This window comes from Penicillium psychrofluorescens, assembly GCF_964197705.1.
Source record: "Penicillium psychrofluorescens genome assembly, chromosome: 1".
NCBI classification, from domain to species: Eukaryota; Fungi; Ascomycota; class Eurotiomycetes; order Eurotiales; family Aspergillaceae; genus Penicillium; species Penicillium psychrofluorescens.
Genome location: NC_133439.1, coordinates 4,279,731 through 4,303,983, shown reverse-complemented (window position 1 = coordinate 4,303,983; position 24,253 = coordinate 4,279,731). Strand labels below are relative to the sequence as shown.

The following is a 24,253-nucleotide window of genomic DNA, read 5'->3' as shown; positions in this document are numbered from 1 at the left end:
AATCGCAATGCCATCTTCCGTAACAATCCCTCTTAGAGCCCATTTTCTCATCGGCCCGACCAGGTTTTCAATCCTCGAACAAGAGTGGAGCAGTCCCCTCCCATCCGCCGTGCCGGCCGTGACGCAATATGATACATAATACTCCGTCCTCTCCAGATTGTAACCAAGCCGGAGAAATCGGCAGGGGAATTGTGCCCGACGGGGTCTGCTATGGAGAACATCCCCCCATAGGACGGATCCCACACGCCATTTATTGGGGACACCGGCTGATCCTTGCCTAATACCGTACCCCATATTCCCACCCTCCCCGACGCCCGGGGTTTCTCGACTGCCTGTCGGGCGGGTAATCGTCGGCGAAATCGGCTGAGGGTGTGAATTTCGGCAGATTGGCAGAGTGGAAGCCGTAGGAATGCCGGACTTCTTGCTCTCATAAGTATGGCCCGGAAAAGATCTTGGCCGTGAATTCTTCTGTCTTTTTCGACGCTCATTTTCTCTCGAATATCTGGTGCGACTGTCTGTCTGCAGGTACAATAGGTAGTAAGGTACTTCCCAGATGTGCCGCCACACTACCTATGCAATGCCACATTCTTTTGATCTTGATAGCTCTCCATTGATTTCGAATGATCGACTCTTGTCCCACCCTGCATCCAATCCCAATACTGCACATACTTGCACAGAAACCAAACGCTGCCCTTAGTTTGGTCACGTGGCTGAGTGTCCGATGTGGCTTAGTCAGGGTTCTTCAGGTTGCCCGGGCAGCGCCACACAAGGGACAGCAGTGGGGTCACGTGAGAATGTCCGATCTGTCACTGCCTCGTTGTGATTGGCCGGATACTTCTGCTGTGGCATCTATTTCTTCAGCCGACCTAGTTTATTATGGTAACAGTAGTCGTAGTTGCAAATGATCACTCTCTAAATGTCGAATAAGGAAGACACCAGCTGCTCGCTAGCCCAGCAGCAGCATGAGACCGACCTGGAAGATGCGGCACCGCATCATCCAAAACCTGGCCCAACATCGGCTTTCCACCAGCTGGGCCTCCTCGATCGATTCCTGGCCGTCTGGATCTTCCTCGCCATGGCCGTTGGCATTATCCTAGGGAACTTCGCCCCGGGTACCGGTCCAGCGCTACAAAAGGGACAGTTTGTTGGTGTCTCCGTGCCTATCGGTATGATATACCTATACCTAGTACCTTTTAGTGATCAAAAAGGTTTAGATCAATGTTAGCTGACCATAACTTATGTCCAGCGGTTGGTCTTTTGGTGATGATGTATCCCATTCTCTGCAAAGTGCGGTTCGAGACCTTGCACCGCACATTCCGCGCGAAGACGCTCTGGATCCAGATTGGGTTCAGTTTGGTGATGAACTGGGTCGTGGCTCCGTTGTTCATGGTATGTTTCTTCTATTGAAAATAGCCTATCCTCTGTTTGCTAGCTGCTAATCTCGCCATGGATACAATAGCTGGGGTTGGCGTGGGCATTCCTGCCCGACGAACAGGGTCTGAGAGAAGGTCTGATACTGGTAGGCGTCGCGCGGTGCATCGCCATGGTGAGTCTCGCCATTTCCTTCTCGTTTCGGTAAATCCGCTAAATAATTACTGGATAGGTTCTCATTTGGACGGGGTTGGCAGGTGGAGACGGAGAATACTGCGCCATCCTCGTAGCTATCAACTCCATGCTGCAGATGGTGCTGTTTGCACCGCTGGCCATCTTGTTCATCCGCGTGATTGGCGGATCAGACCAAGCGGCCGACTCGATTGATTATTCTCTCGCCGCCAAGAGCGTGGCCGTCTTCCTGGGCATCCCTCTCGGTGCCGCTATTGTGACGCGCTTCACGCTGCGCGGACTGGTGGGTAGGGACTGGTACGAGCAAAGATTCCTCGCGTGGATCGGCCCGCTGTCCCTGATCGGTCTGCTATTCACCATCCTCGTGCTCTTCGCATCTCAGGGCGAGCATGTCGTGCATCAGATCGTGTCGGTGGTTCGCGTTGCTGCGCCACTGATCGTGTACTTTGCCGTCATTTTCCTGGTGACGGTGTTGCTAACGCGCCGGTGCGGCTTTGGGTATGAACTGTCCTGTACGCAGAGCTTCACAGCAGCGAGCAACAATTTTGAGCTGGCCATTGCGGTGGCCATCGCCACGTTCGGGGTGAATAGCGATCAAGCGCTGGCGGCGACGGTCGGGCCGTTGGTGGAAGTGCCGGTGCTGCTGGGGTTGGTGTATGTAGTCAAGTGGATCGGTAGACGACACCCATGGTAGAAAATATATGATCAGATAACGTTGCTGATTTCATCGAGCACCTGGAAGAGGACGTGATTCCTCACGCTGCAGCCATCGCCGGCCATGCCCTTCCGGAAGCCAGCAGACAGATGGCGGCGGATCTCGTCGAGATCGGTGCCGCGGGTGTTGTACTGGTGAATCAACTCTTCGGCAATGCTGCATAGAGTCGAATCCAGCCGGTCCTGATCGGAGGGCAGGGTATCGACGTCTTGCCCTGTGAGGAGGCATCTGCACAACGACGGGTCCTTGGGCTTTTGGAGAGTATCGTCATGGCCGGTCTTGCTGGCACTTGGCTCTGTAGCCGATGACGTCGGGCTAGCAGGGGGTGGTGATCGCGGTAGAGCAGGGATTGCAATTTTCCGATCCAGGACCGGAGCGGGATCGTCTTGCTGCAGACATTGCTCGATCGAGGCCGGCGAGAAGCCCAGCGAGGTCAACCGGTCTTTGAGCCGGCGATTCTCGGCTTGAAGTTTCTGGACGGTGATCCGGTGGTCAATATCGCTCTGCTGGGCCTGTTGCTTGCACTGGGCGACCTGGTGCTCGAGTTCCTGGATGTACTCCTGCTTGCGGGCACGGCTCTTGCGCTGGTTGTCCCGAATACGAGCCCGTCGATCAAGAGCCTGGGTGGGAGTCAGTTTCTAACTCTATACAATCATCTGGGCGAGACCAACCTCTTGACTGGCGTCCATCGTGACGACCTCTTGATTGTTCAACCACGAATTCCTCCGACCACCAGGTAATCCCGATCACGTGATCTCTCCATCGGAGAGAGGGTAGGCAGTGAGCGACATCCTCAATAACAAGAAACCTAAACCGCGAGTACGAAGCATACTCGATAACAAGACGTAGTAAATAATATCCGCACTAACCACGGGGGTATCCGACCCACTTCCCACCTCTGCCTGGGGCAACGAACCCCAGCCTCGCGCTTTAATCCGCAACCAGCCCATCGACGTCACCGACCGTCAGCCAGTCCATTGGCCCCCCGGATGGCTGGGGTGCATTCCGAGGCCCAAGTGCAGTGTTAGGGCATTCCGAACTAGTACTTCTCCCTCCCTCTTGCCATTTCCCTCCCTCCCCTCACACTGATCTATCTATTAAAATCGCATCGTCGCACAAGTCATGGTCTCCACGCGACATCATCCCCGCGAGTTTCCCTCGCCCGAAAGCGCCACTGCTAAACCGCTGATCAAGTCGCCCGTCAAAGCGCCCGCGACCACAACAGCTGGCACCTCGCGCAAATGGGTACACACCCCATCCGCCGCCGTCACCATCTGGCTGGCTCTCTCCGTGCCGCTGGTCATCTGGGACGCGGGCTATGTGCTGTTGCGCCCGCATAGTATGCCGGGGGGTCGTCTGCACTCGCCCATCTGGTCCCCCTACGCGCTGTACGGCTCCATCGACTACATCTACGGCTGGCCCGCCTTCAACGCGCGCAATGGATTCACCGCCGCGCAGACGGTCCTTAACATCGTCGAGACCCTCGGCTACCTTTACTACCTGTGGGTCGTCTACGTGCATGGCTCCGCGGTCGTCAGTCGCGGGCACACCAAGATGACCAAGGGCCTCCACTGGCTGTTGATGGGCGACAAGGTGGTCGCCGGCCCCACCGGCGCCATGGCGCTCCTGGTCGCGTACACGGCGTCAGTCATGACCCTCAGCAAGACCATTCTCTACTGTAAGTTGTCCCGCCGGCGCATTCGATTGAGATTCAAAGTCTAACCCCGACCAGGGCTGAATGAGTTCTTTTCGGGCTTTGACAACATCGGACATAACGACGCGTTCACTCTGTTCTTCATGTGGATCATTCCCAAGTAAGTCTTCGCGCGTGCGCAATGCGTGGCACCCATCGCTAACGGCCGTTCGCAGTGGTCTGTGGATCGTCTTCCCGACTTACAACATATACGTGCTCGGCGCGGAGATTCTGAATTCGCTGGAGCTTGCGACGCCCCGTGGCCGACCGGGCCGCCCCAAGACTTCGTGATTCACGATTGCGCAAAGGGCGCAACAGTTGGCAAGCGAATGAATCGAGGCGCCCGACACGCGCCCGACACGCGCAAATTGCAAATGCGTTCGACAGAACGAGGGAGAGAGAGAGAGAGAGAGAGAGAGAGAGAGAGAGAGAGAGGCTGGGTGACGATTGGATGATAAGTTGGTCAATCACAGTTCTAATTACGATACCTAGATTCACCAGTATAAGGGAGGGATCATGTTTTTAATGCGCTCGGACACGTGTGAAATGGATTCATTTTTAATTGCGATGAAACTAGCTACAGTGTAGGTCATTTGTATACCAGCTATGAGGCTTCTCCATATACATCAGTGATCGCATAGCCAAACTCAAAAAAAAAAACCCCTAGATCTATCAACATAATAGCGGTGGTCAGAGCTCATGTGCGCCCGGCCGAGTCCGGATCGGGTATGTAGGTACCACTGGACGTTGTGAACGACACTTGGCGACCTTTTCTTTTTTTTTTTTTTTGGACCTATTCATCCCAGACTAAACTTCTCTTCCGTACTTCGTTATCACTCGGTGGTCAGCATTCTCGAAAAGCCTCCCAGTGGCTGCCCGCCGCCAAGCCCGCACCTTTCCCCATATTTCCGATTTCACTTCGTTCTCTTCTCCTCACCTCTACCCCCATCTTCCCCAACGCCCCGTTGCGATACCTGTCACCCCGTGCCGCCGACTTCTTCCCGCCATTGAAGGATTCCCCTCTCTCCTTTTTCTGGCTGCTCCGTCGTGTCGAACGATGATCCGGGTCTAGGTCCAAGGGTATCCGAAACCCGTCATGATCAAGACCGACTCCGACAATTCGCCCTTGAAGACCCCGGGCGGCGGCTTCAGCTTCGCCCACGAGGACTCGACGATTCCCGACGACTTTGATACTCACAGCCATACAAGTTCCCGCGATCCCGGCAGCACCCAACCCGCCGGCGACCCGATCGCGGCGTCGGAGAATCTCGACCACCAGCGAGACGAGGACGCTAGCGGCGGCGATCCGTCAAACTTCGAGAACAGAGATGACAAGCCAGCGTGGACCGAGATGAAGACCAAGGCAGGAAAAGAGAGGAAGCGCCTCCCGCTGGCGTGCATCGCCTGTCGCCGAAAGAAGATCCGCTGCTCAGGCGAGAAGCCCGCCTGCCAACACTGCACGCGCTCACGCATCCCATGTGTCTATAAGGTGACCACGAGGAAGGCGGCTCCGCGCACGGACTACATGGCCATGCTGGACAAACGGCTGAAGAGAATGGAGGAGCGCGTGATCAAGACCATTCCCAAGGATGAGGCGAGGGATATGGCCTCCATCGGCCGCTCGGTGGTGAAACCGTCAATGGTTGCTCAGACGTCCAAGGCCCAGAAGAAACGCAGCGCGGATGAGGCCTTCACTGCTGAAATGGAGGAATGGACTCGTGGGGACCGCCCGCCTCATGAAGCCTTTCCGATGAATCGCGAGCCCAAGTCGAGCGATGGAAGTGGGCTATTGACGGAGGGTGCGGAGTTTCTCCCTTCTCTTGAAATCCAGGAGCATCTCGCGGAAGCGTTTTTCGATTGCGTGTATGGGCAGTCGTACCTCCTCCTACACAAACCTAGCTTCATGCGGCGACTGAAGGCGGGTACAGTGCCCCCTGTCCTGATCCTTGCAGTCTGTGCCGTGTCAGCCCGATTCTCAACCCACCCGCAGCTCAGTTCAGACCCTCCTTTTCTGCGGGGAGAGAATTGGGCCAATCCCGCGGCGGCGATCGCCCTCAGCCGACATGACGAGCCTAACATTACCATCTTAACTGTCTTTCTACTCCTTGGGCTTCACGAGTTTGGAACCTGTCACGGTGGACGAAGTTGGTCCTTTGGCGGGCAAGCGTTGCGGATGGCGTACGCCCTGCAGCTCCATCGAGAGCTCGACGTTGACCCTCTCCTTGGCCAAAGCAATGGCTCGAGCGCTCAGTTGAGCTTCACAGATCGAGAGATTCGGCGACGAACTATGTGGGCCTGTTTCCTGATGGACCGGTACAATTCGTCGGGCAGCCAGCGTCCACCGATTGGGAACGAAAAATTCTTGCAGATCCAATTGCCCATCAAGGAAACTCATTTCCAGATGGAAATCCCCGGTCCCACAGAAGACCTGGATGGAGATGTCCTCAATCCTGCGCAGGAGAATGCGGGTCAGCTATCCAACGCCAAGGACAACATGGGCGTGTCTGCGTACATCATTCGTGCCATTGTCATCTGGGGCCGCATCGTCGACTACTTGAACCTTGGAGGCAAGCGGAAAGACCAGCATCCCCTCTGGCATCCCGAATCCGGCTACTCGCTCCTCAAACGGCAAATCGACGAGTTTTCTGCCTCGCTTCCGAGCTCGATGGCGTTCACCTACGAGAATCTCCAGATCCACGCAGCCGAGAAGATTGCGAACCAGTTCCTATTCTTGCACATCATCAATCATCAAAATTCGCTCTTCCTCAACCAGTTTGCCATCCCTCTGTTGCCCGGGGGTCGTCCGCCTCGAGACATGCCCAAAGCTTTCCTCAGCAACGCGGGTCGAGCGGCGGTAGAGGCAGCCCATAACATTTCGGTGCTCTTCGACCGTGCCTCTGCATATCCTCTCACGGTTCCCTTCGCCGGATACTGCGCCTACTCGGCCAGTACTGTGCACATCTGGGGTATTTTCTCAAAGAATGTGCAGCTTGAAGCTCGATCGAAGGAAAATCTCCGCCACACCTACCGTTACCTGAACAAGATGAAGAAATACTGGGGCATGTTCCACTACATGGTGGAAAGTGCCAAAGATCGGTATCGACAGTTCGCCGATGCTGCTATCAAGGGGTCCGTGGCCACGCAAAACGGCACTTCCCCCGCGCCCATGTTCCAATATGGCGATTGGTTTGACAAGTATCCTCACGGGGTATCGCGACTACACTGGGAGGATCCCGACACGCGGCACAAGGAGTCGGGTGAGGACGCAGTCATGGGCCAGAAGCCTGACCTGCAGAGCGTCGAAGATTTCTTCGCCAGTTTATCACCGACCCCCCAACCCAGCGTGCCTCGCCGCTCACGCTCGCGCAAGAACAGCAAACTCCCCGACGGGGTATCAGGCCTCGACCAAACATCGCCTCCTCAGCCGATGATGGACATGACCATGGGCAGCACATTCCCGCAACCATCCCTCTTCTCCCAGAACCGGGGCATGTCATTCGGCCAAGCGCCCTTTGATTTCAGCATCCCGCCGGACCAATTGCCCCAGCTGGATCGACAGTTCGTGTACGGCTCCTTCGACTTCGACCCAACCTCCTTCGTCACAAACACCAACTCCCCTATCCCGCCCGTCAACGGCGCTGATGCCCAGCAAACAGCAGACGATGCCCTGTTTTCGGGCCAGTTGGACGCGAACGCTCCAGCTGGCACAGGCGAGTACTATCAACCTAGTGCCTGGTTCTTACCGTTCAACCTCGACCCCGTCGGTAATGGTGATGGTCCCACGGGTCTGACACCCGGGTCTACGACCGCCCAAGGCGTAGCAGGACCGGGCTCGGCTGCGCCACCCTTTGGAGCGGGCGGTATGCCGCTGAGTGCATACGACTTGGGTCTGGGGGGACCGGAGATGAACCCGGAGGGCCGACGTTAGGCCGTGATGACTGAAATACGTTTAATCTAATGAGGATTTGGGGTGGTGTTTTTGGTTTCTGTTGTGTTGTTGAAAGCCTGGAGTCTCGCGCTATTCGTATATGTCTCGATCTATCCGCTTATGCAATTGTATATCAATCTCTCTTGTTGATCTGGGAGGCTTATTTGAAATGAAATGAATATTCCTGTTTGTCTACATCCGGTGTTGACTGTATATCCCCGCTGCGTGGTGGCTGTGTGGGAGATATATCCCGCACTCCACGGGTTATAGTTCGCCACACAGCCTTGCTCGAAAGTCTCCGAGATCGTCAATTCCAAATCCCAGAGTAATTATCAGAGAGCCGCAGAGGAATTAAACGCCAATAAGCAATACTACCCGCCAGAAAGTGAAGATAGCCAAAACAAAAAAGAAGTGCATCATCCGTGAATCGAACACGGGCCTCGTCGATGGCAACGACGAATTCTACCACTAGACCAATGATGCTGTCGTGACGGAAGAATCACAGATTAACCTTAGGTTCCAAAATCGCCTAGGGGTTAGATTTCTCGAATACCCGGATACGAGGTGTTCCAGCAAGAAGTTGTTTATTCACGCATCACAGCCCTGGACATCGGCAAAAGTTCCTATGGTTCTCAAGCTCGGGTATGTCGGCCCATTCCCCCCCCATGACCATGATGTATAATGCCAACCCACCGACCCACTAGCGAAATGCACTTCATTCCAACGAACCCAAGAGCCTCAGCCTTGCGGATCAGAAACACTGCCCCCGCGTGATGGTGCCCTAATGGGGGCTGAGTGGACATGGTTCGGTTGGGTTGGTTGGTTGTTCGTCATGGTTAGGTCGGGGCCAGCCACGAGGAAGGCTAAGGGCTTTCTAGAAGACGCCTGGAAGAAGACCCTGATCATAATTCCACGATCCTACTTGCATGACGTATGAACTAGGTCCTTGTACGGTCATCGTTAGTTTACTGGGAATTACATCCAAGGCATACGTAGCCAGATGACCGACTGTGATCACTAGTCGGTCGCTCCCGGACGAGAGTTCTCGATATAAACGAGAACGAGAGCACATTAACTAGGTTGGGTAACTGCATGAGGGATTATTCACCCGCTCCGGATAATCGGGCCAACTAGTCCGCCTTGGGGTGGCTCAGCCTGAACCCAGTCTAGCGCCAACAAGGCTTGGCGAATGAGCTGCACCTCTCCACTGCGGAGAAGCTCTGTTTCTACAGTACGACGACCATTATTTAAGTCTTTGCCGTTCCCCTCTTGTGTCTCCCATCATCTCTCATCCATCCTCATCATCACCTCCATCACCACCATCATCATCATCCATCACCATGTCTCTCAACCTGGACGGTGTTCATGAAAACGGCAAGGCCCCGGACCGGGTCCCCGACCAGGTGTCCACGCGTTCTCCTCCCCGCGAGCGCCCTCTGGTCAACGTGCAGCCTGCGCGCCTGGCTGATCTGCAGCCCAAGTATGCGGCCCAGATCGACCACCAGGACGACAACCCGGATGCCCACAGCTGGTATTCCTCTCTGAGTGAGTGACATCCTCCCCCCTTACAAACTACAAAAGTATCTCCTGAACCGCCCCTGACCGGAACCAGTTCACAACATCGGACTTTGTGTCGGATTCTGCGGCGCCATCCCCTGCTGCATCTGCTGCCCCAACCCCTTCAAGCCCGTGGACCAGGGCCAGGTCGGCCTGGTGACCAAGTTCGGCCGCTTCGAACGCGCCGTCGACCCCGGTCTGGTGAAGGTCAACCCGCTCAGCGAGCACCTCACCACCGTGGACGTCAAGATCCAGATCGTCGAGGTGCCGCGCCAGACCTGCATGACCAAGGACAATGTCACTCTCACCCTGACCTCGGTGATCTACTACGAGGTGGTGTCGCCGCACGTGGCGGCGTTCGGCATCGCCAACGCGCGCCAGGCCCTCATCGAGCGCACCCAGACCACCCTGCGCCATGTGGTCGGCGCCCGCGTGCTGCAGGACGTCATCGAGCGCCGCGAGGAAATCGCCCAGTCCACCTCGGAGATCATCGAGGAGGTCGCCGCCGGGTGGGGTGTGCAGGTCGAGTCCATGCTGATCAAGGATATCATCTTCAGCACCGACCTGCAGGACTCGCTGTCCATGGCCGCGCAGTCCAAGCGGATCGGTGAAAGCAAGGTCATTGCCGCGCGCGCCGAGGTCGAGTCCGCCAAGCTGATGCGCCAGGCTGCCGACATTCTGTCCTCGGCCCCGGCCATGCAGATCCGGTACTTGGAGGCCATGCAGGCCATGGCCAAGTCAGCGAATGCGAAGGTGATTTTCTTGCCGGGCATTAGCTCCAATGTCTCGGCGCAGCTGGCCGCCGCGGATAGTGCGGGCGAGGGGCCGAGCAATTACGGCCAAGAGCAGCAGCCAGATGATGGATTCCAGCGTGCGATGAATGCACGCATTGTTGAGGACATCTAGTCTCCGTCTCCGCTTTCTGGTCTGTATGAAGATATGATCTTGACTTGTGTTTTTGGTTCGGAGAGATATACCTCGCTTCCCGCTGGGAATTTGCTATTGATGGACGCGATTGACGATACCCACCTTCTTTTTGACTGTGCTGTTCTGTTTAATGGATTTATTACCTTAATGACGATACTGTTTTCACCTTAATTTGAAACAATTGGTCTTTTAGCAAGCTACGTCGTGTACACGATGCCAGAGGCTGTAGGGTATATATAAGATTTTGCCGGCAATAAAACGTTATGAATGGGCGGCCGCTCTCGGCAGAGCAAAAGACTCCTGTTCTCACATCCTTCCCCAATGGCTAGGGTTATGCCACTACATAATATGATTAGGCACTTCCCAATGTCTACAATAAAAGGCTCTGAAGCAGATAGGCTTGGAGATTTAGGACTATTTAGCCTCGCGAGCTTCTTTTTGTTTTATTCAGTCCTACCATCATTGGGGCCAGTGCAAGGAGTAATTTTGAAGCACAGATTTCTATCAAAATTTTTTACTAGGTTGGCCAAAAGCCACTGCGTACGCAGCATTCTTGGGCGAGTAGGGATGACTGGCAGATTTGGTCACTGTCTATGTCGGCCGAAAAATACGTTAACAAGTGGTATATTGTCGGTGTCCTCGTGATACTCTGGAACGAATAATAAGTCTACCACCTCAGAAAACATCAGAAATAGTGTTTCGGATGGCCTGCTTCATCTAATGTTCGCTTCGATCCAATCTCTGCCAATCGGAACTATAATATACATAAGAGGAGTATGTTGTTGAGAGCCATGCATGTCGATGTCGCCGAACTGACCAGACACAAGAGGTCTTTTAATAGTCGTTTTAAAAGCTCGAGCCTGGTCCCAGAATAGGCAGGCCAAAACGTCCTCCTGAGAAACTCCATATAGTTCCAAGATAGACTCTAAACAGAGGACACCGCTCCTCTTCACCTTCCTGTAGAGAGCATCATTATCGAACATCACATCCATGGTCAGCTCATAGGGCCCAGCATTCTTTGTGCGAATAACAGATGCGATGTCACCTAAGTAACAATGTCCCTCTGGGAGATCGGGCTTGAGAAATGGTCTTTTCTCAAGGCTCCTGGTCATCACCGCAGCTGCCCTCGAGGGCAGTGAGCTGGATTTTTTATCGACTGCACATTTCGCAACTGCTCTCACGAAGGTTCCGGGGCCTGGTAAAAGCTGGTGATGGATTGGGAAAAGCTTCACAGGATCGACTTCCTCGAGAATATGATAGACCGAAAATTCGCATACTTCTCCCATTGGGATATCATAGGGTGGAAAGGGCATTGCAAAATTGCCAGCTGTCGCTAACTGATGTGGATATGGCCCGTGGATACAGGCGAGTCGCGCAATGCTGCTAACATATGTTGCTTGAGCTTGCGTAGGAGCGAGCACCTCTGCACAGAGGCATATCTCTTTTGGAACAGATGAAGTGGGCTCAAGCTCGCCCATGACAGCGTTTTTGCCATATTGGTGAAACTTCAAATCAAACTCGTGGGAGACTCTGCTCCTCACATGGGCCTGGATGTTGCTCAAAACTTGATCTAGCTGCGAGATCAAGATAGGATCCCGGATACCGCCAAAGAAGGTAGTTCGGTATCCTAGCACCCGAGCCCCTTCTAGCTTGACTGTGTAAGGATTTGCCGCGACGAACTTGCCCCCACGTACGCGGACAGTACGGTTGTCTTCGAGAGCTTCATAAGTTGCGTGATCAAGGCAGAGGGTTCCACCCGGGCCAACCAGAATATCTGGCCGTGTTTTTTCATACAATGTATGAGCGGCAACCGAAGTGACTGTGCAACGTGCTGCAGGGTCGAGGGGAACTATGTCGAAACTGCCCTTTCGTATAGTGGCCATTGCAGACTGGCTCTTCGGGACAGCGCACAAGGCCCCACATTCCATGATCTTTCCCATATGATATGCGATGCCGAGATCGGGAAAGCCGCGATGGATACAGAAGGCAGCGTAAGGTGACGGGTCATATGCACGACCTCCGACGATGATATCAAAGCCAGGGTTCTCTTCCATGGCTTTCACATAAGGTTCTAGTCCCATTTGCGCAACGATTCGCGTGGTATCGTCAATATCGGACGACTTGAGCAATGGGACCGCTTTGCTGCAGGGGACGACTTGGCCATAGTCCAGCTTTGATTTCACCAGACCTTTGTCGATTTCTGAATAGATACTGACAATATTCATTTCACGATAGCCTTTCTTTGATATCAAATCCCTCATGATCTCAACAAAGAGATCAACATGTGCATTTGCTCCATCACCTCCGGCAGAACCAACGAGGATAGGAACACGATATACATGACACGCTGCGAGAAGAAGATCGAGATCGTGTTCGTAGCCTTCTCTGGTTACGGTTGTATGTCCTAGAGCGAGCTTCTGTGGTCCACTATCGGTTGAACCGCTGTCAGCGATGATTGCATCAACGCCTTCCTCGAGCGCTTTCCAAAAGAGCTCTTCATTGAAGCCATAGCCGAGCATTCCAATGGGTGTAAAAATCCTCAATTCATCTTTGTTTTTGGGGACCGTCATTTTGAAAGAAAGAGAGGCTGGGACGTGTGAAAGAAATTTTTAGGTAAATCTAAAATAAGACTATCCAAAGTACCTATTTATTGAGGGTGGGAGAAAAATACTATGGTTGCGTGTTTTGCCAAGTCGCGTAATGGTCCGAGGACGGGCTGCGGTTGCGAGGTCGCACGTCGGTGCGACCTCGCATCCTCAAGCGAAACCGCTTGAGGATGCGAACTCGCGCTCAACCCAATACATGAATTATTGAGTTTAATTTCCCCAGATTATAGAATTAAATATCACATATCTCCATTTTTGACACTCACATTTGATGCCATTTGACCTTGATTCTGCTGTCATCATTCTTATGTTTATTTTGTGAATATTCCTATCGACAGCCTCGCCCGAAGATATGAATACCCAATCGCCCGATGCCAAAGAGGAGGTGGAAAGAATTGAAAATGTGGATCAAGATTCTAAACCCTTCCCTCTTCGTGAGCAGAGTCATTTGAGCCCAGAGGAATTGAAACAGGAGCGCCGATTCTTGCTGAAGATAGACACGACCATTCTTCCTTTGCTTGGGATAATATACTTCTTAGCATCTATGGTAACCATTCCATAGATCGTTTAAGATGATCATCTTGCTGACAATTGATTGTGTAGGATCGTGGCGATATCAGTAATGCCGCGGTCGCCGGAATGTCGCAAGATTTGAACCTTTCCGGGAAAAGGCTTTCCAATTGTGTTTCATTATTTTATGTTGGTTACGTTGTTTTCATGTTGCCAGGAGCTCTTTTTATGCGGAAAATTACCCCCCCACGCCAGCTGGCTCTTGCCCTCATGGTGTGGGGCACTTTCAACGCTTTGTAAGTCGCGCACTTCCCTACGCTGTTTCTCTTGCCTGATCATATATCGGAATAGAATCTCGGCCGCCAAGTCATATGCTATTGTTGTGGTCCTACGTGTTCTTGTCGGTGCATCGGAGGCATTTGTTAATGCCGCGCCTCTATACCTCTCGATATGGTATAAGCGAGACGAGCTAGCAATTCGTGGAGCGATCTTCTTTTCCACTTCTGCTATTGCCGGAAGTTTCAACGGCCTCATCGCCTTTGGTATCGAAAAAGGTCTAAATGGAGCGGGAGGAATGTCAGCCTGGAAATGGATCTTTCTGATTGAAGGTAAGAGAATTCATACTTATTTCGACTATACTGCGACTTGAAATGGTCATAATGACATCCAATGGCAACCTCAGGTGTTATCACAATTGCATACGGCTTTGTGGTTTTGTTCTTGCTTCCTCCTGTTCCAGAAAAGGTCAAATGGGGATTTAGCCAGGAGCAAAAAGAAATTGCTAGACGCAGGACATTGGAGGCATATAATGTGGAAGATGCCAAGATCAATCCAAAACACATACTGTTGTTAGCAGTAGATCCCAAGATCTACTTCTACGGTATTTTCACTATGGTATTCTGCGAGAACTACACTAATAATTGCAGTTTTCATATATTGCTGCTTGAATATCAGCCTAGCAACTTTCAGTACCTTTCTGCCTGTCATCATAAAGTCTTTCGGCTACCCCACCCTTCATACTCAGATATTGTCAGTTCCGGTATTTTTATGCGCTGCGGCTTCCGTTCTACTCTTTGGATGGGCATCAGATCATTTTAAGAAACGCGGCATTTTTCTCATGACGGCCTTTGCAATTTCCGCCGTGGGCTGGCTTCTACTCATTGTGAGCAAATCGAGACATCTTTCTTTTGCTGCAACTTTCTTAATAGGAATTGGAACATATCCTTCTGTGGTCATCACTCAGGCCTGGATGAACAGTAATATCATTGGGTACACAAGACGGTAAGTTTAATCCCGTCCTTTACACTCGAATCCAAGTTAACATTATTTATTCCCACCAGAGCGACCAGTTTGGCGGCTATCAATGTATTTGGCCAATGTTTTTCTATCCTCGGCGCTGCACTTTATAGCGGTCCTCCACATTACTACGTGGGAAATGGCCTTAGTCTGGGCGCTATGGTGTTGGGAATAATTGCAGCCTTGCTGTGCCAATTGTACTTGTGGCGAAAGAACTCTCAAAAGCAGAGGGACCAGTTCACCGAGGCGGCACGGCAGACTAGGGCTTTGGGGATTGAAGAAGTGGGGGATAAGCATCCGGATTTTTTCTACTACCTATAGATATATTGTTGCGAGATTAGTGCTAGGGTAGCGATTGGGGTTGCACACAAATAAGCAAATTTTCGTACAAATATTAGCCATCAGAGAATTTGCTAGTTATTCCTACTCGTGTGCACCCATAGTAGCGATAGATATGTGATAAGGCAAGGCTAAGTAAACTTGAGGTTATAGGGGTCGCTTGTGGTTGAAGTATACCCGGGGCCGAGGACCAGCGAAGGGCTTAGTCACCAGTGATTCCGTGAACCTAATGTTGAAGGTAGCGGTGGCCCTCAGGTTCAGGGTCTGAACATCTCTTTCGGTAAGACTTGATTAAGAAACGTCGAGTGTCAGTCATTATGCCGAGACATAAGACAGGAGCATGCGTGCATTGCCGACAAATGAAGGTTGTGATTGAATCCCCTCCATCTTTAGAAATGAAGGGAGTCCCTAAACGAAGTCTTCTTACAGCTCCGGTGTGATGCTCCCAGGCTTTTTCCTGCCTCATGTTCACGATGTGCAAGGCAAAAGCTGCACTGCTCTGTAGACCCGTCGTTTAAGAGAGTTGCGAAGAGAGAGTGGGTATCGCCGAGGCCTTGCTTCCACGGACTGACAGACGCGGCTAACTTGTGCTTAGGAGACTAGATGCTGTCGAACGAGAACTAAGAGAAATCAGGCAGCGTCTCGGCTCCTCATCCGACCCTGATAAGCAGCAGGATACCAATCCTCATGCTCCTGAAAACTCTTTTGTCGAATCCGATAACAGCCCTCTTGCAGTGACGGCTCCTCAAAGGCCAGAACTCAATGAAAAACTCACCAGCAAAGCAATAGGAGATGTGGAGCTTGATCCTTCTTCAATATCTGCCTTGTTAGAAGAGTAATATCTGTCTGTCCTCCCCAGAGATCCTTTGCTTATTTGCTCAAGGTACTACTCGCACTATCACGAGCAATTTCCGCTGATTCCCGAATGTGCTATAATTCTGGATCGATGCAATTCATGCCCACTCCTCTTTTGGACTATAATGACAATCGCTGCCAAGGAATCTCCTCAACATCAACATTTGTACCCAGCGCTAGCGAGCGCAGTTGAGGGGTTGGCATCGACCGTCTGTCCACCAAACGATCAATCGCTCTATCAAATCCAGGCACTGCTTCTTCTTTGCTACTGGCCGCTTCCGTTTGGTGCATCAATCAATGACTATTCCTGGACATATTGTGGACTGGGCATCAATTACGCATTCTTGCAAGGCCTACACCGGCCCTCCAATATATCAGATTTTGCATATAATACCTCATTCGATCAAGCAACAATCAATGAGCGGAGAAAGACATGGCTAGCTTGCTTCATTGTGAGTCACAGGTGAGACTTGCATCCCATACATTTCAAAGATTGTGACTGATATAAATAGAATGAGCACACGATTCGGTCTACCCAGCATGGCCATAATCGATCACAGTGTCGTAGAAGCATTGGGACCGAAGCCTTTGTGGCTACCGGATATAATTTACCACCAACTACATATTGCGCACCAAGGCACCAAATTTTGCAATGTCCTCGGCAACAATGAAACGACACCAACGGGCCTTCTACCTAGGCCCGCACCGCTCATTCAAATGTTCGACGGGGAGCTGCGTGCACGAGAAGCCCGTTTTGCATCTGTATGGAAAACCAACGAATCCATTTTCTTCCTGGCAACAAAGCTGCAACTATATTCATTCGCACTCACGACTGAGGGGCTCGAGGCCGCCGATGATTTGCTCTCTTCAGAGAAATACCATGAATTTTTCGCCCATGCCTATCTTACAGCAATGAGTCTTTTACAATCCGCCATTAAATCGTCGGCAGAATTGCCTTATTGGCCGGAACATCAATCCAGATATATTCTCGATGCAGCTTTGTTCCTTCTCAAGCTCGTTGAATGTTCCTACGAGTTTGTTGATGAGGCCGCGGCGAGGAATGTCATCAGCCAAATCTGGCAGTTATTCCGCAGTCGGTCAAAGGTGGAGGATGACCGCATGTCCCGATTCTGCGCTATTATCGAATACTTGAGCCGCAATCGCTTGAATAAAGGAAGTCCTTCGGTGAAGATCAGGTCGCGCGTTGCGAGCAATTTGATAATCGACTCGACATGGCGTGCTTGTGATCGATTCAGCGAAACTGTGAAGGCACAACGACCAGCAGACTATACATCAGCTGCTGCTCTCGAGAGGTCTATGGGATTCGACGAGCAATCATCGTTGCCGTTTTTGAGAGATATTGGCGACTGGGAATCTTTCTTTGAGGGTCTGGTTTTGCAAGGAGGGATCGAAGACGAAGGATTGCTTGTAGGAGACTAGCGGTATCTCGCTTATTATCTGCCACGAGAACTATATTGGCACACTGTAGCGTATTTTGGGCTTTTTGATGCGAGGTCGGCCAACAGTGCGAAGCCGGCCGATAATGCGAAATCGGCCTATTGAACATTCGTCTAGACCTACATGCCGGGAGAGAGTATAATAATATATTCAGTTCCTATTTCTATCCTGAAAGAATTGCCAGGCTACCCTGCGACAGACCAGATTTCTTCTTCTCCCCCAACACAAGTCTTTCTATGAAACCATGAATCCGTACGGCCAGGGTCTTGCGGTGTCTAATGACGGAAGTGATACTCAACAGGGCTACCAGCCCACACCGAGCTGCGCATCGCAATGCTCGAACATGAGGCGGGATCAAAGGTTGGTGACGAAAATGTGTTTGATCAAATGCGTATGGAGAAGGATTAGGGGTGTGGATTGGGCGAATAATGCCGCCGGTCGTACGGAATTTCCTTGGTGGTCTGCTCAACGATTGCTTCATGGTATGTTGTACTCAATCTCTATGCACATTTTATGCGTGCCTTAGATCTGCGCCTCTATGTAGTCATTCAACACAATATACCTCGCGTCGCGATTATAAAAACAGCATTTCGCGATGTTGGGTTTTGACCTTGGTAGCATCGTAGTTGCTGGTGCAATTTCATGATTTGCGGGTCTTTTAACAAGCTACGTCGTGTACAGGATGTCAGAGATATCCAAATCAGGATTGATGCCTGAGGCGGTGAACTCATCTACATCAAACAAAGAAATACCCGCCCCCTAGTAGTCAGGCTCTCACGGACTTGTATAGGTGTAATCAAAGTAGTCGCTATCAACCCTGTGTACTGACGCGGTCTCCGGAAATAGGGAGCGTCGTCATCAGAATCTTCCCGCGGAGCGTCCTCCATGACGGTATCTGACGATGAGGCATCTTCCCTACGGCCATTCTACCAGATGTAAGACGAAGTGAGTGATGTATTGTATCAGGGTGAATTAGCAAAAACGGGTTAATACTATTTGTAACTAGCGGCTGCCGTAAACGCCGGGCTAAAGATACATAGACAAAAAGTAAAGAAGAACGGAATCGAGCAACGACCCAAGCTATCCACCGTGGATGTACTGGCGCATATCCGTATCCGCAAAAATCGCATACAGCTCGGGATTCAATGTCCTAATCTCCTCGGGCGAACTCAACTCCACGACCGTCTCAAAATCAACCATGGTGACAGTACCAGTTTCGCGATCGTAGAGTACGTTGTGTTTGCCTGCGTCGAGCACCCGAATGGAGATCGATCGTAGGATGCGGATCGCGCTGCTGCATTCGCTGTAGACATGGGCCTTCTCGGCTGATGACAGGCTGCTCCACATCCCAAACAGGGGTTTGCCGGGCCGTTTCTCGAGCAGAAGGAAGTTTCCTTCTGGGAATTTCGATGAGCAGATAATCTGTCCGAAGAACGCAAGGCGAGGAAAAACCTCGAATCCTCCTGGCCGAAGTTCATAGAGTCTTTCGTACATCCAGCATTCCTTCGCAGCACTGGTTTTTTTATGACACATATCAGTATAATAGAATTATCTAGTCATTCAACACAACATACCTCACGTCGCGATCATAAGACCAGCATTTCGCGATGTATCGTGCACCGCGAGATTCAACTTCGTACACTGCCTTTTCTCTTTTCAAACGCGGGGAGGAAAGGAGCTCGACACATTGTACGAACCCTGCTGCAACCCCGTTATCGCCAACGATGATTGAGTCTGGCGTGATGTGGTACGTAGCATTTTCACTAGCAGTTGTGGGTGTGAGTGATTGGGTAGAGTCGCCAACCCTGCTTCGGTACGGCGAAGGCCGCATCGAAGCCAACATCCCAGGCTCCGTCGGAGAGCGTAGCTTCTTCAGTTAGCATCTGTACAATTAAGCATCCAGATAAAAGAGTAAATTTACAAGTCTTGCATCCATGTCGTCTTTTTCCCTGTACTCGGGGTCTTCCGCAGCGAGTACGGAAAATCCTGCAAAACATTCTCGAAGCGACGGATTGGTGGCATCCTGGCTGACGGGCAGAGACAGGCTGAAGCGGAAATCATCGTCTCTCCTGACGAAGATGGTGGACTTGTACGTGGATAGAAAGCCGTACCGTAGACCGTATTCGCGCATGTAAGAGACGAGCTGACCTGTAGGACCATGAGAAACACTGCATTTGCACAAGCATACTTAAAAAGACGTACCGATGTATGGTTCCAGGAATGAGAAGAACGTCCGGCGCGGAAGGGTAGTCCATTCTGCAAGGTTTACCGTCCACCAAGTTTTGAGTTCGCCCGCCGCGATGAGAGTGGCTGCATCCCTACTCGGTGCGGTCGCAGGCGCGAAAAGGGCAAGAGTCACATCAGGAATCGTCGATGGGTGTGTCAGTAAAGACTGCATATCCCCGAACCGCAAAGACAGATTCGTGACTGACAGTGCTTTCGCCACAGCATCGCAGACATGTCGCGCAAAGCGAGTGGTGAGGCCCAACTCACTGCCAACAAAGTAAAGCTCGCCCTCTGGAGCGTCAGTGACACTCACTTGAGCCGTCAAATCCAGCAAGTTACACGCAGCGAGCACCTGAGCTTCGAAGCCTGGCCACTCGTGCATATAGCTCGCACAAAGTCGCTCATCTGAAACCGAAGGCGAGGCGGTCCCCCCAAATTGGATGAGATGAGGGAGTCTTCTGCAAAGCAGAGCACGCGCGGATTCCATGACGAAAGGATGATCAAGGCACAAAGTCCTGCAGTTGGCAGGGAGAGAGGAAGAGAAGAAGAGATCCGAGAGGGGGAATAAGAAGGGACGAGCAGGAGGGGGAGAGAAGAAGGGATGAGTAGTAGGAGGGGGAAAGAAGAAAGAAGAAGGAATGGGTGTATAAGTTCCGGTCTTATCGGGCTTGGTGTGAGATGTCCCAAAATGGAAAGTTGGTTCCTGAGGCGGTAAACTTTCTTATATCAAAGAACGAGTCCCACTTTATGATAGCAACAACCTTGAATGCTTCTACTACTACATAATTTATACTATACAGGTTCCTACTTAGATATGCAGATGCCATGCCCAACAATACCAGTCCCTGGGCCCAAGATACGTAGTACACAACATCACAGGTTCACGTAAAGTCGTAATTCCCATCCGACGGATTCCCATACTCGTACTTGGCCAGCAAGTCGGCCTCCTGCTGAAGGTCATGAGTGGTCTGTGGATTAGCCAGCCCCAGTACCTCTTGCCGAAACGGATCCGACCCGTCGTCCACCATCATTTGGTAGGCATTGTTGGCCGTGTGGAACCGCATAGCCTCGTCAAAATTGGACATTGCGACGTTGTGCGGGCCGTATAGACTCGGTGTCGGGTTTTGGCCTTGGTAGCGTCGTAGTTGCTGGTGCAATTGCATGATTTGCGGGTCGAGGGGCATGGGCGCCCCGAAGCTCGCCATGGGATGCACCGTGCCAGGTGCGGCGGCGGGTGGATGGGGGTTCATGAAAGGGTTATGGCTCGAGGAGTCGTCTGGGGCCTCTTCCATTGCCTGGTCTGATGTGTCCTTTGAGGGATCATCCACTGCGCTATCGACCATATCGTCATCGACCGTCTGGTCGTCATCCTTGGTTCCCGGGATTGGAGGTGTCTTGAGAGTCTCTTTGCACTCCGGACAGTCTCGAATGACGCGATTAACCGTTTCCTTGATGCGCACCCAATGGTACTTGACAGCGATGGCGGCGGTGGTCTTGTTGATCCCGGCATGCTGCTGCAGATGGACCTCGTTGGCGATCTCATACTGCTGCTGTGGATCTGACACGACTTCTTTATCCTTGAGCATCAGCCGCTCAGGCTCGCCATCATCCCCGCCGATCAGCTTGTAGTGAGTTGCTGCGCTGCGAAGTCGACTTTTTTCCGCTCGATCGGCGCCGCGAGGGTACTTGGAATGCTTCAGATAATACCGAATCTTCTCGAAACGGTCCTGGGACACGGAATCCTCGCCGTCCAGGCTGAGACCCCGGCCATAGATGATGGCGTCGACAAACTCTCCCGGCTGGGATTTTAGCTGTCCGCCCCCGGGGACTCTGCCAATCCGCTTGAAGCCAAGGGAGTCCCACAGGCGACAGGAGGCAACGTTGGTCTCATACACCAGGTTGAAGACCGCATATGTGTAGCCCTGAGAGCCAAGTTAGCAAAAGTCAAACAAGAGGTCGGGAAATCGTACCAGCTGAGGTGCCCACTGCAGATATGCTTCGCCCATCAGCTTACCCACACCCTTGTTTCGGGCAGCATCTGTGACGATAAAGGTGCCGTTGCAGACATGACTACTACGGCCCGGGTAATTGGGTCGGATGTGAAACCCCCCCAGGCAAACCTTGGTCCAATTGGCACCCGCACGGTCCATAGCATGCGTCTGCTCTGCACTCTGGATGTCACCAAGGAGCATGACGACGCCGAAATTGGAGAACCAATAGCGGCCGAACTGGGCCAGTGGAATGGGATCGGTCATGGCATAGGTGTCGCCCTTTTCGATCTCTTTGTTGAACTGATCCGAGAGATACTTCATCAGCGGCCGCGGCACATCGTCTGCCGACGTGAAAGGCACCAAGGTGGCCACGGTGACTCGATCCCGCAGGGTCACTTGTCGCGGTGCCAGCACCGACAGACACTGGGGTTGAGGGCCGGCGGCCCCAGGCTCAGCGTCGGCGCCATGGACCTCGGACATGATAGGTCAAAAACTAGGGCATGTTAGTTCGAGAATCTATACATCTGACCGGCCACTGACCTTCTGCGCTGCTTCTAGAAGCACCGGGAACTTCGAGGACCGCGTGAGTATTCTCGAGTCCGGAATGGAAGAAACGCAAAACCGAGAAATCGTGGGACTTGATGATTAATCATAATGCCTGAGGCATATACTTCTGCCTCAGGCTTCAAGGCCTGTGTCGTACAGCTACTATTCGCACCACTACAACCCCCGCAAGAGGGGCTTGTGTTGATTCTTCTCCTGTGGTTGATCAGGGCTGGAGAACACGTCAGATCTTGAATTCAACAAGATAGAATACAACATGGCCGACCAGCGTCCGCAGTACTATGACAACTCTCTGTCGCCAGTGGACATCAATGCTACCACGCTGGCTGACTGTCTCAAACAATTTCGTGAGGCAGTCCGCAAAGGTTCGGAGTTGATTCATGAGAACAGCCCGGTGCCAGACAAGTGGGACAAGACGGGCTTTTTCAAGGGATTTCCTGGTATGGAACTGATTGACCAACCTCAACCAACTGATGTCTGACAAGCCCGTTTGCAGGAGTTGCTCTTGGTTTTCTCCGTCTCAATTTCCAGTCTCCGATTTTGGCAGATGAGAATGGTCCTTCCCCGGATTATCGTCAATGGGCACTGCAGAGGATCCCGTCGGGTCTATCAGATACACCCCTCATCCCCTCTCGAATATCTCCCGTCGGCTCTTTGTCTCCCCTGACGGCCGTCGCTCTGCATATCTTAGCTGCCCTGAGCGACAAGACGAAAGAAAAACCAACCATTTCCTCCGAGGATGGCGCCGTCCTCGAGGAGGCTGTCAATCTATCCCTCAAAAACGGGTCCCTCGTCTCGCACGGTGACCGAAAGATGGGCGCTGATGAAATGTTGTATGGCCGAGCGGGTGTTCTATGGACTCTTCTAAACATCAGAGCCCATCACTTCGATGAAGAGACCGAGAAGGCTCTTGCCCCTATCTTGAACCAGATCCCCAATTTGATCCATCTGATCATCGATGCCGGGCGGCAGGGCTCGAAGGATTATATTGAAAAGCACGGCGAGACGGATGCCCATCCGTTGATGTATGTCTGGCTTGAAGGATTCTACGGGTTTGGAGCGTCAGTTAAATCCCCGACAACCATCTGTTGAGAGCAAGCTGACATTCCCCCAGCGTCCATGGAATGAGTGAGTTTTCCACCAGCTCGTAGTCTTTCTACATTACTAACATCTCCCTCAAGCCGGCATCCTGGCCATTCTGCTTGCATGCAAGCCTGAGGAACTGAAACCTTACCTAACTGACCTCGGAGGGACCATTACCACTATCTGCAAGCTCTGCATAGCGAACAACGGCCACCTCCCCATGTCCATTCCTTCTTTAAAAAGTAACTCGTCTGGTCCCCGCCTCCTCCAAATCTGCCATTGCAGCCCCGGCGTGCTGGCCCTCATGGTTGCCGCCCTGAAGAACAGGCCGCTGGCTGAGGCATTCTGGCAGCCTGAATGGGACCAGGTCATTTACACGGCTACAGAACGCACTTGGGAGGAAGGGTTATTGTCCAAGGGAGGCAGTCTGTGCCACGGGATTGCCGGCAACGCCTACCCATGGCTGTTATTGCATGACTGCTACGAAGATTCGGAGTATATTGACAAACCTCGACAAGCGTACCTACAGCGCGAGAAGACATCGACTCTCCCGGATGTGAGTCGGACACTCACTGGGGACTTTTTCCTCTCCCGGGCGCTGGCTTTCTTGCTGCATGCGCGCGAAACTAGGCCGTACAATACTGCGCCAGCACCATCCGACCGAGATTATCGTCCACCTGATGATCCGTGGTCGCTGTTTGAGGGACTTCCGGGTACGGTGTGCGCGTGGGCCGATGCCTGTGCTGTAGTTCAGGCGAGACTGCGCCAGATGGAACTCGGTGCTGCGGTCTCTACAGATTCTGCATTCCAGGAGGCCAGGCGTAGTCAACTCGGATTCCCAGGTTTGGGTGGAAATGGAGTCAAGGGTGTGTTTTAAAGAGGTATAGTTAGTTGACTGGTCGGTTGTATGGAAATCCAGTCAGCACGGGCACAGCAACGAGG

General features: G+C 52.3%; 9 protein-coding genes and 1 non-coding gene across 10 annotated transcripts; 6 read left to right on the top strand and 4 right to left on the bottom strand.

Moving 5' to 3' along the window:
* Window positions 1-916: 916 nt before the first annotated feature.
* On the top strand, window positions 917-2,257 carry PFLUO_LOCUS1615 (arsenicals resistance; the record flags this gene model as incomplete). The annotated part of the gene is made up of 4 exons (XM_073778670.1): window positions 917-1,166; window positions 1,247-1,389; window positions 1,460-1,546; window positions 1,604-2,257. 4 exons carry the CDS (start codon window positions 917-919, stop codon window positions 2,255-2,257), a joined length of 1,134 nt encoding a protein of 377 aa, XP_073635701.1.
* An 11-nt stretch (window positions 2,258-2,268) lies between these two features.
* PFLUO_LOCUS1614 (uncharacterized protein) lies at window positions 2,269-2,967 on the bottom strand (the record flags this gene model as incomplete). The annotated part of the gene is made up of 2 exons (XM_073778669.1): window positions 2,269-2,898; window positions 2,950-2,967. 2 exons carry the CDS (start codon window positions 2,965-2,967, stop codon window positions 2,269-2,271), a joined length of 648 nt encoding a protein of 215 aa, XP_073635700.1.
* A 433-nt stretch (window positions 2,968-3,400) lies between these two features.
* PFLUO_LOCUS1613 (uncharacterized protein) lies at window positions 3,401-4,262 on the top strand (the record flags this gene model as incomplete). The annotated part of the gene is made up of 3 exons (XM_073778668.1): window positions 3,401-3,956; window positions 4,011-4,092; window positions 4,148-4,262. 3 exons carry the CDS (start codon window positions 3,401-3,403, stop codon window positions 4,260-4,262), a joined length of 753 nt encoding a protein of 250 aa, XP_073635699.1.
* An 805-nt stretch (window positions 4,263-5,067) lies between these two features.
* On the top strand, window positions 5,068-7,899 carry PFLUO_LOCUS1612 (uncharacterized protein; the record flags this gene model as incomplete). Its single annotated transcript, XM_073778665.1, has 1 exon — window positions 5,068-7,899. One exon carries the CDS (start codon window positions 5,068-5,070, stop codon window positions 7,897-7,899), a length of 2,832 nt encoding a protein of 943 aa, XP_073635698.1.
* A 412-nt stretch (window positions 7,900-8,311) lies between these two features.
* On the bottom strand, window positions 8,312-8,382 carry PFLUO_LOCUS1611. The gene has a single exon. It is a non-coding gene; the product is annotated as a tRNA-Gly (tRNA).
* Window positions 8,383-9,239: 857 nt separating this feature from the next.
* PFLUO_LOCUS1610 (uncharacterized protein) lies at window positions 9,240-10,362 on the top strand (the record flags this gene model as incomplete). The annotated part of the gene is made up of 2 exons (XM_073778664.1): window positions 9,240-9,444; window positions 9,512-10,362. The coding sequence occupies 2 exons, from the start codon at window positions 9,240-9,242 to the stop codon at window positions 10,360-10,362; spliced, it is 1,056 nt and encodes a 351-aa protein (XP_073635697.1).
* A 6,344-nt stretch (window positions 10,363-16,706) lies between these two features.
* Window positions 16,707-17,429, top strand: PFLUO_LOCUS1609 (Regulatory protein leu3; the record flags this gene model as incomplete). Its single annotated transcript, XM_073778663.1, has 1 exon — window positions 16,707-17,429. One exon carries the CDS (start codon window positions 16,707-16,709, stop codon window positions 17,427-17,429), a length of 723 nt encoding a protein of 240 aa, XP_073635696.1.
* Window positions 17,430-18,527: 1,098 nt separating this feature from the next.
* On the bottom strand, window positions 18,528-20,055 carry PFLUO_LOCUS1608 (uncharacterized protein; the record flags this gene model as incomplete). Its single annotated transcript, XM_073778662.1, has 4 exons — window positions 18,528-18,960; window positions 19,022-19,314; window positions 19,369-19,595; window positions 19,650-20,055. 4 exons carry the CDS (start codon window positions 20,053-20,055, stop codon window positions 18,528-18,530), a joined length of 1,359 nt encoding a protein of 452 aa, XP_073635695.1.
* A 499-nt stretch (window positions 20,056-20,554) lies between these two features.
* PFLUO_LOCUS1607 (Protein spt10) lies at window positions 20,555-22,144 on the bottom strand (the record flags this gene model as incomplete). Its single annotated transcript, XM_073778661.1, has 2 exons — window positions 20,555-21,595; window positions 21,644-22,144. 2 exons carry the CDS (start codon window positions 22,142-22,144, stop codon window positions 20,555-20,557), a joined length of 1,542 nt encoding a protein of 513 aa, XP_073635694.1.
* A 340-nt stretch (window positions 22,145-22,484) lies between these two features.
* PFLUO_LOCUS1606 (uncharacterized protein) lies at window positions 22,485-24,188 on the top strand (the record flags this gene model as incomplete). The annotated part of the gene is made up of 4 exons (XM_073778660.1): window positions 22,485-22,668; window positions 22,725-23,289; window positions 23,343-23,356; window positions 23,410-24,188. The coding sequence occupies 4 exons, from the start codon at window positions 22,485-22,487 to the stop codon at window positions 24,186-24,188; spliced, it is 1,542 nt and encodes a 513-aa protein (XP_073635693.1).
* Between the last annotated feature and the right edge of the window lie 65 nt (window positions 24,189-24,253).